Genomic DNA, 17284 nt, shown 5'->3' with positions numbered 1-17284 from the left:
ACTGAAGCTTAAGTCATTGAGAAAAAAAGAAAGAGTTTGGCCCTAGTAAGAGGCTGGCAGGGGCCATGGCAATGTGCAAGTCATGCCAAACGTTGAAACACTGACCTCGGTCGTGGAGGGTTCAGGCCTAGGTTTCAACATATTATGTGCTGAGACCAAATAATTACAGATCATTAAAGGGTGTGAATGTTAAATGTTAAAATGAACAGCCTCAGCCGTGAAATTAGCAATTTTAGCCTCGTACAAATATGACTAATTCAAGAGATTTTTAAAGTTGTCGTTTTTTTTTACTGGTAAGGCTTAAAGTTAGGGGCGTGGACGCTATCTCAACCTATCAGGCAAATGTCAACGTACAAACACACATCTTAGTTTCACTGTGACTTATCATTATATATTATATTTAGTGCTGTCAGCGTTAATCTCGTTAAAATGACGTTAACACCATAACCGCATTAACGCGGCAAATCTCCGTTAGCGAGTTAGCGCGGATCGCCCCGTGCGTGGGGCTGGACGGCGCTAACGTGTTAATGAGCTAACGCATTAACAAGCTAACGCATTGTCAATGTGCAGCCCCATGCGTGGGGCGATTCGCGCTAACTCGCTAACTGAGATTTGCTAATGCGGTTATGGCGTTAATGTCATTTTAACGAGATTAACGCTGACAAACTATCAACAACCCACTGAATACTTCCAGTTCACATCTTCCCAATGTGGCAGTTTGCAAAATTTGGCTTTCAGACTATCCCCACCTTTCACATGGACAGTAGAGTTGCCTTAGGTTGACTTAACATGACCTCAGCATCTGAAAGGCTGAAAACGTCTTGACCAACGCCCTTTTCTACAGGTGTTGGGACAGGACATGTCATCACGTTTAACTTCTGTAGAACAATGTTAAATCTTTGCAGCTAAAAGGAATATGGCAGATGTCCAAACTCTATCATTGAAAGTGGGCTGGGGAAAACAGCTTTCCTTTGTTTCCTGCAGCAAAAGATGTACCATAGAAAGAGTGAAGTTGCAATGGATACAGGAATGTTTACCCCCATAGAGCAATGCCTGTTTGCACCAATCACCCACTTATCTTCCATTTCTACATCCACCGAACTTGGCGGGGCTGTATCAGAGGCGTGGATTGGTCACAAATTAAGGCGGCTTTGTCATGTCTGCATTTATACGGGCTGACAGCAGTGAGTGGGCTGTCCATATTTAACAATAAGGATGGCAGGCAGGTAAATTGTTGTTTTCTGTCCTATTCTTGTGTCAGTCAACAAACCAAAAAGCTAAATTATTGTTTATCTCAGGATGATTTTTCTTGAAGATCTCCGTCAGCATGGTGGGTAGTTGAGAGAAAAATCGCCCACTTCCTGCAGAGTATCTCTTTCTATACTGTTTTCAACAAAGGGAAGTTAGCGTTTAATAATAATCTACACTGACAAGCCATATGCCATCCCTTCTGTCCAGTTTCGGTCCAGCCTCCGGGCAGGACCGGGCTATTAACACCACATAATGCAGATCTGGGCTTTGACACTTTAAACGACAGACACGGATGACAAAACAGTTCACACGATACATGGCCTAATATTCTCGCTTTTAGCTATTCTGAATATCTTACTTTCACTTCCACGCACACCACGCCTGAGTTTCACAGAAAAAAAAGTTTCACGAAAACATAATAAATAGCACAGTTTTACCCATAAAATATACCAGATCATTTACCACATATATCTGTAGTGTGAACATTTTTATGAAATTCTTGCCAGTTATTTTGTTTGTTTTTTTTTTTTTTTTTACAAACTACAACCAGCAGCTTGTAGACTGCACACTGAAAACGTGATCTGTGACTATTTTCTTCTATCTCATCTTTGGATACACACACTTGTGATTTATATGTATATATATATATATTTTTTTTTTAATTTTTTGTTTAGATTACAAAGAAATGTCCCGACTGGAGCAGAACAGTCATGTGATATTTCAGAGCTGCCATACATTTCCTTCAAAGTGTCTCACTCTCCTGTGGTTTTATGTTCACACTCTTCTTGTTGCATTGGGTTTCCTTAAAAATGTCCTCTCGTTTCTCTTTGTTTCAGAGAAAAAAGTCCACGTGAGTCTTTCTTGAATACCTCCAGAGTTTTACTTACAGAGTGGGTCTTAAGATAGAGGGGATATCAATGACTTCTCGCACACACATCAACGACAGTTTCTGTTATCATGTACAATTAGAAACACTGGCTGTAGTCATGGTTCTGATTTGTCGTCAACACCGTCGTCTCGCAGTCGATCCTTCGCTCCGATTCTTGTGTTGTTCATCGACGGCATCACAGAAGTCCCTGCTTGGCTCAAAGTTGTTCACATTATCCGTAGTTTAAAGTGTAAACAATGCACCTCACGATGTGTCGTGCACAAAGCTTCAGCTTTTTCTTGGTGGACTGTTCTTGTTGGTTCTTCCTCCCCACTTTAGAGATTTCTTCACTTGAATTTGTCTTGTCCATTATCAGATCACGCTGCATTTATACGGTTTTTCATTGTTGTTATTTTTTACAATTGCACGGTAACAACATCAACACGTGACGCCACTCAAAAGTTTAGTAAAAAGTGTGGGAATTTGGCATTAAACAGATGCCAAAATGAAACAGAAACTGGCTCAATTAAAAAGAGGGCAGGTCGGTCGGTGCTGACTACAACATTTCATCAACTTTAAGACTTTATTCCTACGGGGAAGATAAAAGTAAGGCAAGAGCAAGGGTCTGAGGAAAGTGTATGGTGTGTGTAGGGACTATTTTGCACAGTGTACTGAGGAAGAAAAGAATAAAAAGACAAAAATAAAATAAAATGAAAGGATGTTCACTTTTCATCTCGCCCGCAACTTGGTCCCCGCAACTGCAGAATCACCCAAGGGCCCCAAGAGTGTGTATATGTGAGTGTGTGTGTGTGTCTGTGTGCATTTGGTGGAAGAGGGATTAAAAGTGTGAAGTCACTGTCAGTTTTAGAGCTCAAATGTTCAGACAGGAGCGTCCACTGATACAGTAAAGGTGGAGGGAGCGAACGAGTGACTAATACAGGGCAGTAAAAGGTTTTTACCACATATTCTTGTTTATGCTATACACACTTTCTTCTTTCTCTATTTCTGTTTCTTCTTGTCTCATCTTTTCCATTTTTATATCTCACTTTAATCCTCACTCTCAACCTATTTTCTCTTCAGAAGCCAGCTGATCGTCTTTTCGTTCCAGCTGTCTTGGCAGTATATTAGGACAACATGAGCCTGTACACTTTGTTGTCAACTGCTGATTTTAGAAGCACCCTCAAAAGTCAGTTTTATACCTTTTTTCCACGATGTTACATTTTAATTTTATGTATTCGAGAAGTTTCGTCATAACTAGACCAGAGGGAGGGGCTTCCTGTCTAAAAGAGCTGCTAATGTAGAATAAATAATTATTAATTTGGACATTTGGCAAGTTTTACTGTTTATGAGGACTCACTCTCTGTTTTTCAGGACAGAGAGGAATGTAGGGAAAAAACACATCTGATGAAAAACTGAAATAGTCTTTGGACGGATTTAAAGATTTCCTGAAAAGTCGGCCCATATCGATCCATCTCGACTCCCTCTTTCAAGACTGCTGCATCGCTCTCTCTCTCTCTCTCTCTCTCTTTTCATATTGGCAGTGGGCCTCTCTCTCCCTCTGCTTTCCTTTCCATTTAAAACCCTGGTATATGGCAATAGGCCTCCAGGGAAGCCAGCAGGATGTAAATCAGCCACAATGAGACAAACATCAGCGACGTTATTATTTTGCAAGTCCGCGGCCCACCCAGCTCGCCACCGGCGACTGTTGCCCGCCTCCGGTACAGAAGCGTGAGCACGCTCACCACAGCTAAGATAGTGAAGAGGGTGACAGAGAAGGCCAGACTTCCTGGGTCCACCTTGAAAGGTTTGCCCTTGGAGCGCCAGGCGATGGCAGCGATGGTCCATGCCACGCCAATGCCCAGAAAGACGTTAACCGCATTGGAGCCGGTGACGTTGCCGATGGAGGCGTCAGCGTACTGGTCCTGGATGGCAGCGACCTTGCTGGCAAATGTGTCTAGAAGAAAGAAAGAAAGAAAGAAAGAAAGGCTTTATTGTAAAACCCTTTTTTATGCTGCCTCATTTTTAGGGTTCTTTCTTCTACTACGTTCATCTTTTCAAAACCTCAGAGCAACCGCTTCAAACTACAATAGAAAAATCAATGTGCAAGATTAGAACAAGGCATAAAAGCAAAGCATAGACCTAGCGTCAAAACAAGACAATGACACTGTGCCAACCAAAACTATGGAAATTACTTTAATTGAATAAATTTTAGATGTATTTTTGTGAAGGACTTGCTCACAGGCTGCTGCAAAAAGCTAAAGGTAACAACTGTTTTCCACTTAAAAACATACAAGTGAACATCATGTCATTCAAGAATGGAAAGAGAAGCATAAAGACAGGACAAAACTGTGAAGTGGTTGTTCTTTTTTACAGGCAGACACTGATTATCAGTCTAAGAAAAAAAAGTTACAACACCTAGGAAGAAGAAAAGCAACTGTACCGATAACTGAGGACATAATACTCAAAGACAGACAAAGGACGAACAAATGCTTGGGTGACAGCCAAATACAGCAGAAGATTTTATAACCTGCATAATTTAAATATGCAATGCTGTCAAATCCAATCAGTAGATATTTGGTTACACTGGTGCTTATCCAGTCAGCTATCACGAAGATGATGGGGAGTCATACATAAGATTTTATAAAAAAGGTTTGTTGCAGACACTGGAAGTCATTGATGAGTGAAATCCTGACATTTCCGGGAATATCCTACATGTCAGTTAAAGTCAAACTCAGTTCTTCACTCTTGGTAGATCACCTAACACTTGCTGACATCTTATACACCCACAGTTTCTATGTATCTGCAAGCCCCTTTGCAACCACAAAGGTCAGTTCCTCCATTCCTTTTGCATAAATATTATCACGGATGTGTAACACTGTATGTGTAATTGAAAGGATTACACACTCACTTGCCACTTTTTTTAGGTACACCTTGCTACAACGAAACCATTGATACAAACAAACAATATTGTTTAGTTTTAAATGCCTGTGATCTATTGTCCACGAGATCATGCTCTAACAGGAGCAGCACCTGGTCTTTCGCTGCTGTAGCCAATCTGCTTCAAGGTTTGATGCACTGTGCATTCAGAGATGCTCCTCTGCAGACCTTAATTGTATTATGTGATTATTTGACTTACTGTTTAATTCCTATGAAGTCCTATGAAAGCCATTCTCTGACCTCTGGCATCAACAAGACAAAGAACTGACACTCATTGGGTATTTTGCTTTTTTGGATCATTCTCTGTAAACCTTAAAGAGGTGGTTGTGTTGAAAATCTGCTGTTTCTAAAGCACCCACATTCAGCCCATCTGTAAGGTGGCCCTGAGAGGCCAAATGGACTACAACTTAAGAAAAGATCAGCAATAAGAAAAACGCTGCAATAGCACACAAAACACAACGGAAATAGGAAGAAATGAAAACGGAAATAGAAAAAACGAAAACAGAAATAGGTAAAAATAGATTTCTAAAAGCACAAGGGAAGTGTTTCTGGGGAGGCAATAACCCGACGGACCAGTTGCAGGAACCAAAATATGCAATAAGAATTGTGCTGGGAGACACTTAAAAGAAGTGGAGGATCTATCGGTAACTGTGTTAGCCTAACTATTAGCCTAAAAATCTGTCATCAGTATTATATGAATCATGAGAATAAAACACATCTACCATGTTTTGGGCGCCTGCAACTGGTCCGTCGGGTTATTGTCTCCCCAGAAACACTTCCCTTGTGCTTTTGGAAATCTGTCTTTTCCTAATTCTGTTTTTGTTTTTCCGATTTCCATTGTGTTTTGTGTGTTTTTGCAGCGTTTTTCTTATTGCTGGTCTTTTCTTAAGTTGTAGTCCGTTTGGCCTCTCAGGGCCACCGTACATCTGGCACCAACAACTATCAAATACACTTAAATCACCTTTCTTCCCCATTCTGATGGTCAGTTTGAATTTTGGCAGATCTTCTTGACTATGACTGCATTCGCAAATGCAGCTGTGATGTGATTCGCTGATTAGATACATGCAATGACGAGCTGTTGAATCAAAGCAACTTACAAAGTGGACGGTGAGTGTATACTGCATAAGGAAATAACAATCTGTCAGCCACAGTTAAAGTCTCTTAGTCCATATTTTTGTAATCATGCTCCATGGAGCTGAATCAGTGGTTTAATGCTGGTTTCTCAGTGGTTGCCCTGTGTCCAGGTTATATCTTTAGAGAGAAATTTCCATCCCTGTGGGATCCCTGTGGAATGATAATTTCTGTGTTCACATTGGGTCACTGTTTGAGGCGAGAGCCTTTAGAGTTACATTATCAAAATTTATGTGCATTTAAAAAAGCCTCAGGAGGTTTGCGTTGCTCCGCGATACACATTTTTGTCAGAAATGGATTCACTTGCCATATATCGTTTTTTTTATGCACACTGGGCAGAATTAAACATCACTTGCATTAGTTTCAGAGAAGATTTACTAGTCCTGCTGCAATTTACAGTTGTGTTCTGGCATCAGAACAACCAAAATCAATGTAATAAATGCTGTGAAATGCTGTAGGTGTACACTAAGTGTGCTCTGTGGTGCAGGATATGTGAGGAGAAACTGGATGAAAAGCAGAGAGACTACAACTGGGTTGGCAGGGAATACCGGCGGAAGCTGCTGCCAGTTACTGAACGTCTGTTTTTAGACAGGCTGGTGAGAAGAGCCTCAATTTTCATTTGAATGTCAGTGAGATTAGCTGAAATTCGTATCCCAACATTAAAACTGTCCTCAAAATTTTTTCGGGGGGGGACTGTAATCCTGCTGGGGGTAGACGACACAAAAAACAAGTGTGTGTGTGCACATAGGGGCAGCCATATAACTCCACATTACTGCCTCCAAATAAGATCATCAGACACATGTTAGAGATGCAGTGGGACAAAATCCAGCAGCATCACAGACTCTGAATTAGCAATGTTTCTTAAAAGGAATCAGTTTGCTAAAGAAATATCTTCACTTGTCTAAAAAGCAACTTAAATCCCAATAGGTGCTCAATGAACATTTATTTGCTATTTCATATAAGGCTGTTCGATATAAGATATATATCGGATGACGATATGAAAACGTCTATCGTTTCATTTTACGCTATCGTTTGTTTCGTGGTGTCGCAAAATAAACTGTTTACGGCAATATTTTTCATGACTTTGATGGTCACTGTAGTTTATTAATTTCTTAAAGCTCTCTCTTTCTCTTATATTTAAAATAACCACGCTACAGGCGGATACGCGACTGTTTTTCCACGTTGTTGTTAGCAACAGTGACGGTAAACCCAGCGTGTGGCTCCGCCGTCCACTTGTTTATTTTCCACATAAACCTTTCACAATAAAGCTGAAGATCCTGTTGGGATTTTTCAAAATAAACTGAAATGATGACAAACAGGAAGAGCAGTTGAAACAAATCGAGGACCTTATTTCTAAATGAGGGGCTACCTCTGTAGCATGGACATGGTTTTGTTATGAAAAGTATGACACGGACCAGAAAACTGTACTATGCAAATTATGCAGGAAACTGGTCGGTGAAAACACTCGACTCCAGGTACACGACGCCCAGCTGAAAACACTTCACACGAGTCGAGTTACCCGAGATTCACAGAATTTACAGAAAATTTAAAATTTTTGTGATATATATCTTTGTCGGGACAATAAATGTCTAATATCGGGATATGAGATTTTGGTCATATTGCACAGCCCTAATTTCATATGTTTAAAAATAGAAAACAGAACTGTCATGGTTGTGGGTCTCTGACCCAGTGTTTTGTGTTTGTGGACTTTTTTGAATCTTGATAAGTCATTATTGTGGTATTCTTAGAGTTCTCATATTTCCTAGTTTAGTTTTCTTCGTTTATGAGTTTCTGATTCTTGTGTTTATCCTTTGTGGTTCTGGTTTAGTTTCCCTTATTGTTTTGTCCTCAGTGTTTCCTGTCTTGTTATGATAGTCTCTTGTCCTGCATGCATTGTTTAGTTTTCCTTCCCCTCTCTCGTTGCGTCTGATTTGTTCCTGCTGTGTTTCTCTCCTGTTTCCCTCGTTATCCTGCATGTGTATTTAAGTCTTCAGTCACACTCTGGTCGTCGTGGTCTCCATGTTTGCAGTGTGTTTCTTGTGTGTAGTTCATGTTCCTTTATTGTGTCCTGGTTGCAAGAGTCTTAGTTCTAAACTTGTTTCTTTTAGTGTTTTTTATTTTATTTTTATTTTTGCACCACATCTGACTTCTTCATCACAGCAAATAAAGCTGCCTCTTAGATTTAAATCCCCCGTCTCTGAGTCCTGCGATCTGGTCCTGCCTAGCCAGCCACACAGGTAACAATGATGAGAACAGCCTGTTTAATGCTGTGGTGAATGTACGCAGACCTACTGGAGTGTCATCTTCTGAACATCTTCATTTGGCTCGTATAAACTCCTTTCGTCCACACTATTCCTGCTAAACGGTCACAAAAATATCTAAAAGTTCTCATTTGATGAACGAGGCTGTGCAGATTTTTATTGTTATACTAAAACAATTTAAATCCTCTGTTGCAGCAACTTCCCACAAAATTCCAAAAGGACTTTCCACAGTGAAATTCATGTATTTAGACCAAAGGAAGAGCAACAACTAAATCAATATTATCCAAAAAGTCAAAAATCAGTTCACACAGAGATAAACTTCAGGTATGAAGCAGCGTATGAGATGAAGACTGCAAACCAGCGTCAGCATTTGTTCACCACGGATGCACATATCAAACACCACTTACAGTTTAAATACCTCAGATGGCTACAAATGAGCTGTGCAAACCTCTTAAACAGGCAGAAACATTTTTGCAGCGTGCAGCTTTCAAACCATCAGCGTTTGCTCTCTAATTGCCTGAGTCTGCAAATTCTGTGTAAATTGGGCCGATAATCCTGGAGTGTGTCTCCAATCAAATAACACAGAAATGCTTTTATGAATCTCGAGGAGGACAGAGAGAAGAGTAGGAGGAGGGAAGGGCGCATGTCAGAGAAATGGAAACGAGAGAGCAGAACAAGTTTTAAGGAGATCACACACGCAGAAGGCAGCAAACACTCCCTGTGAAAGTCATAATGGCCCGCTGGAGATGCTGCATGCTAACTTGCAGCTCCTCGACAGGAAAAGCACACGTTTTTACCCACACGCACGCCTGGTTTCTACAGCATACACAGGTCAGAATGATGGATGATCCAATAGCAAAAACACTAAGAGGAGGAAAGAAAGAGCGGAGTAAGGTAACACCAAGTCAGAGTAACAAATTGACCAGAATGGGGCATGAGAGCCTAACAGATAAGTGGGGGGACTATGAGAGACTAAAGAAGGAACAGATAGAGATCTGGCTGGGAGTGAAAGTGATCAGAGATTCACAACAAGAGGGAAAATGAAAACATTAGAACCTTGCAAAAGGAAACGCGCTGATTTACGGATCTAAAATTCCCCTTCACACACCATAACATGGTTGTAGAAGGAATTGATTCAAACACTACTTTCCAGAGACCTCATCACAAACCATCCAAGTTACCGCCCGGAAGAGCAGCACAGGAGCCGTTTCTATAAATCATACGAAGGGGCAACAATAAACCTGCTGTCGTTAGGAATGAGGCAGGGAATTGAATGAAAGTCTGGGGACGATCTGCCCACTCCGGGCAAGAAAAAAATCCGAGGCTGAAGGCTGTGATGAAGCCGGAGTTTTACAATTATATTTTTGATTTCGATCCTGGAAGTCAAAGCGGCTGCTATTGAAATCAGGCGCAGGAGAGAGGCTTGTGTTTGTTTATTTACATCTGAACTTTGGAGGGAAGACGCAGCTCATTTCATGTCTGGTGAAACGGAAAGCTCGAGTGTGGTGTAATGGGAGGGGAGGAATTTGTAACATGGCAAACGTGGAAAATAATCACTCTGCACCACTGTGGCGTAACACCGAGCCATCTGTTTCTGTTTGAGTCCCGCTAAACCTCTCCTCATACCTGTATTCAGATCAAGCTGCAAGCTGGGAAAATCTTCTTCCTGCTTGTTTTCAACAACCGCACTCATACACAGGCATTACTCATAATAACCCACAATACCACATCTAAATGTAACCATGTGTCTAACTAATTTTTCATTATCTAGCTAAACTAACCCTAACACAATCAGACTAAGAGGTCACACAAAGGTGGTGGTTATGAACTTAATAGGTTAAATCAGGGTTTTTCAATCCAGCTAAAAGCGTGTTCTCAGGAAACGGGTGGTATTTATCCATGCTGACCAATCATCAGCATGGATAAGACACTGTAACCATTGTTGAAAGTTTGTATTTTAACCCAATCTAACCAAGTTGTTTGAAAGGTGAAACAATATAAAAGAAATAAAGATCCCAGACACGTTTTCTGATGTGTTTGATGAGCTGGCCATTGATGAGCGTGTGGTGGTGAATGTTTTGGTGCTTAGATTGGGATTTAAAGTCAAATAATAAGGCTCTTCCCCACTCATCCTCACCTGGCACTGATGTTCCCAGCGCTACAAACACCACAGCCGTCACCGAGTCTTTCAGTCCTATCGTGCAGCCGAAGTGAGATGCCAGATCGCCCGTGACTGCGGTGAGGACGCCGATAAGCGATATGGAGACGATGAAGCAGGCCCAGCCGTTCCAGTACTCTGTGGGAGGGACGAAGGCGAACAGAACCTTCCAGAAGACGGTGAGGAAGTGCATGATGTAGTCGAAGCAGGAGGGCAGCCGCTCCTCGCCGCTCTCCTCCTCGTCATCATCTCCTTTGGGTAGGTGGGAGATTGAAACGGAGTAAAAGTAACAAGACGATTAATAAAAAGGAATGAGACAAAAAGAAGAAACAAGACAGATAAACTTCAGCTTTAACTCTAGTAAGAGACAGAAGTTTGATATCTTTTCTTGTCACATTTATCTCCTAAGTCTCTTGATTAGCTTAGATTAGCATAAAGACTAAAAAACAGCTGATCTATAGCTTTGCTTAAAGCACCCATTTAGCAGCACTTTAAATCTCACTCAATTTGTATTTGACATTGTTTTAAATGTTTTAGTCATGACTTGATGAAAAGCAGCTGGTATGTAGCTGTAATTCACAAAAACTACCCAATATAAGCAAAATGGCTAACTGCCTGAAATACCTCCCCAACCTAACATTTTAATTAGAAGCTAATAACTTACGTCATATTAATTGATAAGCTTTAGAGATTATAGAAATATATTTAAATTAAGAGTGAGGGGTTGTTTTAAGCAACACAAAATGCTGTATTAATTAAATGCTATAATGTACCAATAATTGTGCTATGTTATGCTAATCTAGCTTGCTAGTAGCCCATACTATGCCCATATATGAGAGCTGTTTCATTCAATCCCATTCCCACCAGTTTACAGAGTCAAGCATGCAGCCTTACTTTCTGCCTTTACAAATATTTGCAAAAGAAACATTTTTTGAGTATGATACTGTAATCAAATGTCACCATAGCAACTAGCAAGTAATTTTGATACATTTCTTCTGTCCAAGATATCCCAAAGTGAATTCTAAGGGATATTATTCAATAGTATATAAAACCTGCTCTACTGATTCAATACGTGCAGAGTACCCTCTCATCCAACATCAGTTTCTGCCTACGTATCCCCCAATTCGGATGAATGGGCAGAAATTCCTACAGACACACTCCAAAGAGTGGAAGCAGTCATAACTGCAACTCCATATGTGCATGAGTAACATGCAGGTAGAAATATTCTTTTGTCCATGTACTGCATTTCCTACAATGTCAAACTACTTTACATAACTAAAACTGAATCAGACTTCTGTCTGTGACAGTAAAGAAACAGACTATGAATGTAATAAACGAAGCTTATGCGTAAGTTCAATAGGGAAGATCTGTAGTCACTCATCTGTCTGCTTCCCAGGTGTTGATGGATAATCTAAGCTTAGATTATCCACATCACTTCCACTTTCCCACGCTGTCAAGCTGATTGTGACATCACATGTCTAGTCCAATCAGCTTTCTGCTGGCCTTCTTCTGACCAATCAGCTTTCACTCTGCATACTGTACATCTGTCATTCTTCTTTGCAGTTGCCTTCGTGCAACTCAGGCTCCATTCAAGCCTCCATCTTCATCTCCACCACCAGTGTCTAGACTCTGGGGAGTCCTGCTCTAATCCCTATCACCACTGAGATCCCGTTCTGCTGCGCCGGGCCATCAGGGTCTAACCGCCAAATATCTCAAACTGAATTCTGTATATCAATAAATCACTTTCAATTCCTTCTGATGATCTCTCCTTATCAAAATACACTATAAGGGTCCAAATTAAATGCTGATGTCACGTTTTAAGAAAAGTTCTTTCCCTTCATCCACCATCTTTAAAAATAAAGTCAAGAAAAATGTCAGCCAAAACCACTGTTCATAAATCAAAATGAAGCCCTTTGTGTGTGTGTGTGTGTGTGTGTGTGTGTGTGTGTGTGTGTGTGTGTTACCTGCACTGACTGTAACAGCATTGACAAACTGTTCCCTCCAGCTGCTGCTTCCCACCACCAAGGCCAAGTTTGTCTTCTTGATCAGCTTATCTACTGTACTCTATACACACGCACACACAAATATACAAACGCACAAATATCAACCATGCCATTGCATACAAATCAGGCAGAACAGGAAAAACACAACCCTCAAGCTGTTAATTCATTCGCAGCTATACAGAAAGAGGAAACTGCTGACTTCAGGCCTTTCGGTTAAAACCCAAACCATACATTCATTGAAATTTTCAGGCCCCGGTACTCCAGGTATAAGGTGTGCTAATTAATATAAAGCTGTGAAATCAGCCGTGCCACATTTTACTTATGCTCGCTGTAAAATTCAGGAAGAAAAAACCTTCAGGCATTCTGCTTCAGTGTTTTAGTCTAAAACAGGCAAGAGAAGAAAGATGATAAAAGATGTTGTAAAAGAGCTGACAGCAGCTAAGGAGCACAGCACTAGCAGTCATTACTGTAACTTTACTGACAGGGCTTGGAGGGAATTCTGAATTTTTTACTATCTACTATGTTAAAAGCATCATAAAATGGTAAATGTGCCATATTTTAGCAGTCACGGTAAGATAAATTACTAAATAATCTCGATGTGTGGCAACGCTTAATGATTTATAGATTGGGATGTGATTAACCCAGGCACCATTAGTACATTTCAGTATTGTACAGTAGATGATTAGAGAACAAACTTTGCATGCATGAAAATGATGGATTACCTTTTCAGCATGCCTAAGAAGTGTATTTACTGCTCTCTGCACACAGACACACACACACACGCACACAAAATGACAAAAAATGGACACGTGAGATGATGAAATCTGTACGCAGACACACGAGTGGTGACATTTCGAGACCAAACAGAGATGAAAATGACGAATGAGAGGACAAATGAATATGACAATTAACAGGAAAAATAAGTAACGATATGATGAGACAAGATGAAGAGACAGGCATCAGTTAGGGGTCCACATGAAGCCACAGAGAGCCCTGTCGTTGTGTCGTTATTGTGTTTCCCCGGCTGCACACTCGTGACGATGGTGTTCGTCAGAGTTAGAAGTGGATCAGATCTAGAAAGGCCCGCCTCCTAGTGTTAAAATATTTATGAAAGAACAAAGCCAGGCTTGTTTAATGCCTGTTTTGTACTGAAATATGATGAAAGCATATCGTCTGTGTTGGTTCTCAGTCATCCAGATGATGGAAGGAGCTTGAAAAGAAAGCAACTTAACTTCTTTGAGTTTCTGAAAACATCGTGTTAATAAATTATTAACTTATTTTTTGCAGGTCCTTTTTAAAAATCAGCAGCATCCTACCAGAGAAGGTGTTGCTCTACATGCATCCAATGCAAAATGAAAGAATGACACTGGACATTTAGTTTTAGCGACCCAGCAGGACTTAAAATGCATCTGATAGAAGAATCGCTCACATACACCTGCTCTGGTAAAGGCATTGTTAGTGCAGTATCGGCACGCACAGACACACACTTACCTTGAACTCGTAGGACTCCTCTATGACCACTTCTACCTGTGTGTGTTCGCCCAAACTGGGACAGCCCATCTTGGCCACCTCTTCCTCCTCCGCCCCCACCAAAGGCTTGTTTTCATTCGAGTCACCTAGGTGACAATAGAGATGAGTAGTGATGAGACTTTACAGTAATAACAGAAACAGCTACCTGCCCAGCCTGGCAGCAGAGAAGCACATGACAAGAACGGGTTGGTGCTCGTTGGTTAGCAGTGACTGTACTTTCAAAATAAGAGCAAACCTTTCAGTTTCAGTGGATGTGCCCTGCCAGGATACTGTTTACGCGTTTTCATTTTGAAGTGTCTTTATTACTGCTCCATTTACTTGCACACTGACATTTTTAAAGGCCAAAGCTAGTTTGCTAATATTTTCACATATAGGACTTATTATTATCTAAGATCCTACTTAAAAAAAAGTCAATGAAAAGATATTAAAAATAAGGTCTGAAATGTTTCCTTGTGTTATTCTGAGTTTTTTTGTTTAACAGTGAGATATTTTTAAGGATTTAAGATGAAAATTGTGTCTAAAATGGTAGAGAAAATATCAAATACTAGTTACATATCATACAACAGAACATAACATGTAACATGATAAATGTACTGTTTTATTTATGCAGTGATGGAAATCTTCTATCATCTATCAATACTTTCCACCTTTATTGGTCCATACCTTCTGTTTGGGAGGGATAGCCAATCAGAAGACTTAAAGACAGAGGAATTAAATAAAAGCTGTTTTAGCAACAAAGACCAATGTATGAGCTACAAAAGAATGATATATATAACAGTGAATCATCTAATGTCACTCTGGTGGAGTGCACGAAAAAAAAAAATGGAGCTGGAAATGAACATAATAGGTCCATTTTTAAATTTTAGCTCAGCACAATTACTCTAGGTTTGGGCAGTCACGTTACTCAAATATCTCCGTGGCATTTAATCATCAAATCTTGCCCTGAGGGTTCTCCATATAGTCGTTTGCTTAATCTTTTAATTTGACAGATTTCAGACATCATCTTAAGACTCTTTTTTTCATTATTCTCAGCAGAGACCACAGCAGTGTGAACTATTACTGAGAAAACGTATGCTGTGGGTTGTGAAAAATATTTATGTATATGCTAAATCTTTAAACATGGGAAACGCGAGCTTTATCCGCAAAAACTTTACGTTTTCTCCCACCTCTCTATTGCGCGCTTCCGTGTATGCTGCAGCATCGCTCCCAAACGTCTCCTTGTTCGCTCACGTTTCCAAAACAGACAGCAAGTTATTAATTTTTGCCGTTATCAGTGTGTAGCTCGCTGTAATTGAAAAGCTGTGTACTGTATGTGACAGCATTATGTGGTTGCCAGTCTGCTCGCTCTGTGACAGCATTATAAAACCCATCACATTTCTGTGTAATGAAACATGCCACGGCATGCCGCAGGCTATGGGCTCTTCCTGTGTGACATCTACACTATAGACGCTTTGAGAAGAGCCTCTGTGTGTGTTTAAAGAGTGATAAAGCAGGAAGATTCTGGTGCGGCTAATTGGCTGGCACGTCTTTAAAGACACAAAATGAACGCGGCGAAGAATTTTTGTTTGAAAAATACGTGAACTTTCTGATTGGGACACATTAGCTGCTCTTTGAAGCTGCTAACACATTCAGAGGTACAATGCTGGTAATGTTTAGCACTAAATGTGGAATATATATATATATATATATATATATATATATATATATATATATATATATATATATATATATATATATAAAAATGACATATTGACTTTGAGCATTGGTTCTCTCCAGCCTTGAGTCACCTCGGGGAGATCAGCTGTCTCTCTGTTAAAGAAGCCTTTTAAATTTTCATCTAAAGCTTCTCACATTCTTAAAAAAAAAGAAGGGCGGGGGCTTAAATGTTTTAGATTCTTGGATTTCAAAGATCTGCGCGGGTTTTGAATTAGCAGATGACAGTACGAGAGGAAAGAAGCTGATCGAGATGGTTCATTTGCCATGACTAAACTGCAAATTGTGTTCCATCTGCGACGACGCTGCGATACTACAGCGATTCCAGACAACGAAAGGAAGCTTTCTGGCTTTTGTTTATACTGCATACACCAAACCTCCTTATGGTGACATAATTAAGCAGATCACATGCTGATTTGGATGAGTTATTACTCCTATCCCTCCTGTGACACGATTACTTCAAAAACGCATCGCAGCTCAGGGCCAGTGATGTCGAAATCCTTCCCAAGTCACATCCTCAGTGGCTCAAAGTGAAATGTTTCCACGGTTAATCTGAGTTTAGATTGGAGGCTTCAGGTAATCAATGCTGGTCTCACCTTGTCTCCAAGCGACAGATGTGCACCGGGCCTGTTTGCTGATAAATAAAGACGTCATTCTGTCTGTCACACTTTCCCTGTTCCTGCTCTCACTCCTGACTTGTTGATACTCTCTTTGAACAAACACACACACACACACACACACACACACACACACACACACACACACACACACACACACACACACACACACACACACACACACACAGACTCACCGTGTTTCTGTCCTATCTCCAACAGAACAGGCTCTCCCAGCTCGATGGTAAAGGTCTTGTTCTTCTCATACTCTTCATCATCAATGATTTTCACCTCGATGATCTTCCTGTTTGTTAAAAGAAGAGAGAGACGATGAGGCTCAGTGTGTGCAGTCCAGATAATTACCTTCTTTGGTTGTTCTCCATCATAGTAAGAGCTTGTTCATGGCAAAGGACCAGTCTATTAAAACTCTCCCCGTGACAGGTTGTAATTGGACACGAGGTCATTTCTGCTGCCCCTACACTGAAAAACACTGACATAAGTAATCATTATACTACCTAACTTGAAGTAACAGTTATAATAAACACACCCAAAAAAGGAAAAATAATTAGATTTGATCCCCTTGTGATTTCTCTCAGAGAAAAGGATGACGAGTCTGAGCAAAACTGAAGGCTGAAGCCCAGATTGGCAGTACTCGGGGGAACGGCGTGTGAGGGTGCTAGCTACCTCCCAGGCTTGACAACTGACAGTGATGCTATGAACACCACAACTACTGGGGAAACATTTTCAATCAGGAGCGCCCTGGGGAGCAACTAAAATGCAGTGCAGAGAGTTTTGAGGGGATGTGTAAATTGGAGCGG

At 40.6% G+C, this 17284-nt stretch overlaps 1 protein-coding gene across 3 annotated transcripts in view; it reads right to left on the bottom strand.

The window, feature by feature from the left end:
• Positions 1 to 400: 400 nt before the first annotated feature.
• Positions 401 to 17284, bottom strand: part of slc8a4b (solute carrier family 8 member 4b) — a 130100-nt gene continuing 113216 nt past the window's right edge. For 2 of the 3 annotated variants that reach the window (XM_080891153.1, XM_080891154.1), the window contains 6 exons: positions 16664 to 16770; positions 14101 to 14225; positions 13332 to 13367; positions 12571 to 12670; positions 10586 to 10858; positions 401 to 4073 (listed from right to left, as the gene is read on the bottom strand). In XM_080891153.1, the coding sequence (XP_080747279.1) occupies positions 3694 to 4073; positions 10586 to 10858; positions 12571 to 12670; positions 13332 to 13367; positions 14101 to 14225; positions 16664 to 16770 (1021 nt within the window). In that variant the 3' untranslated portion in view covers positions 401 to 3693. The remainder of the gene's footprint in view (positions 4074 to 10585; positions 10859 to 12570; positions 12671 to 13331; positions 13368 to 14100; positions 14226 to 16663; positions 16771 to 17284) is intronic. The other variant, XM_080891155.1, reaches the window with a different exon arrangement.

Source organism: Rhamphochromis sp. 'chilingali' (genome assembly GCF_963969265.1).
Source record: "Rhamphochromis sp. 'chilingali' genome assembly, chromosome: 1".
NCBI classification, from domain to species: domain Eukaryota; kingdom Metazoa; phylum Chordata; class Actinopteri; order Cichliformes; family Cichlidae; genus Rhamphochromis; species Rhamphochromis sp. 'chilingali'.
Note: the sequence above shows the minus strand (reverse complement) of the source record. Positions and strands in the feature narration are given on the sequence as shown.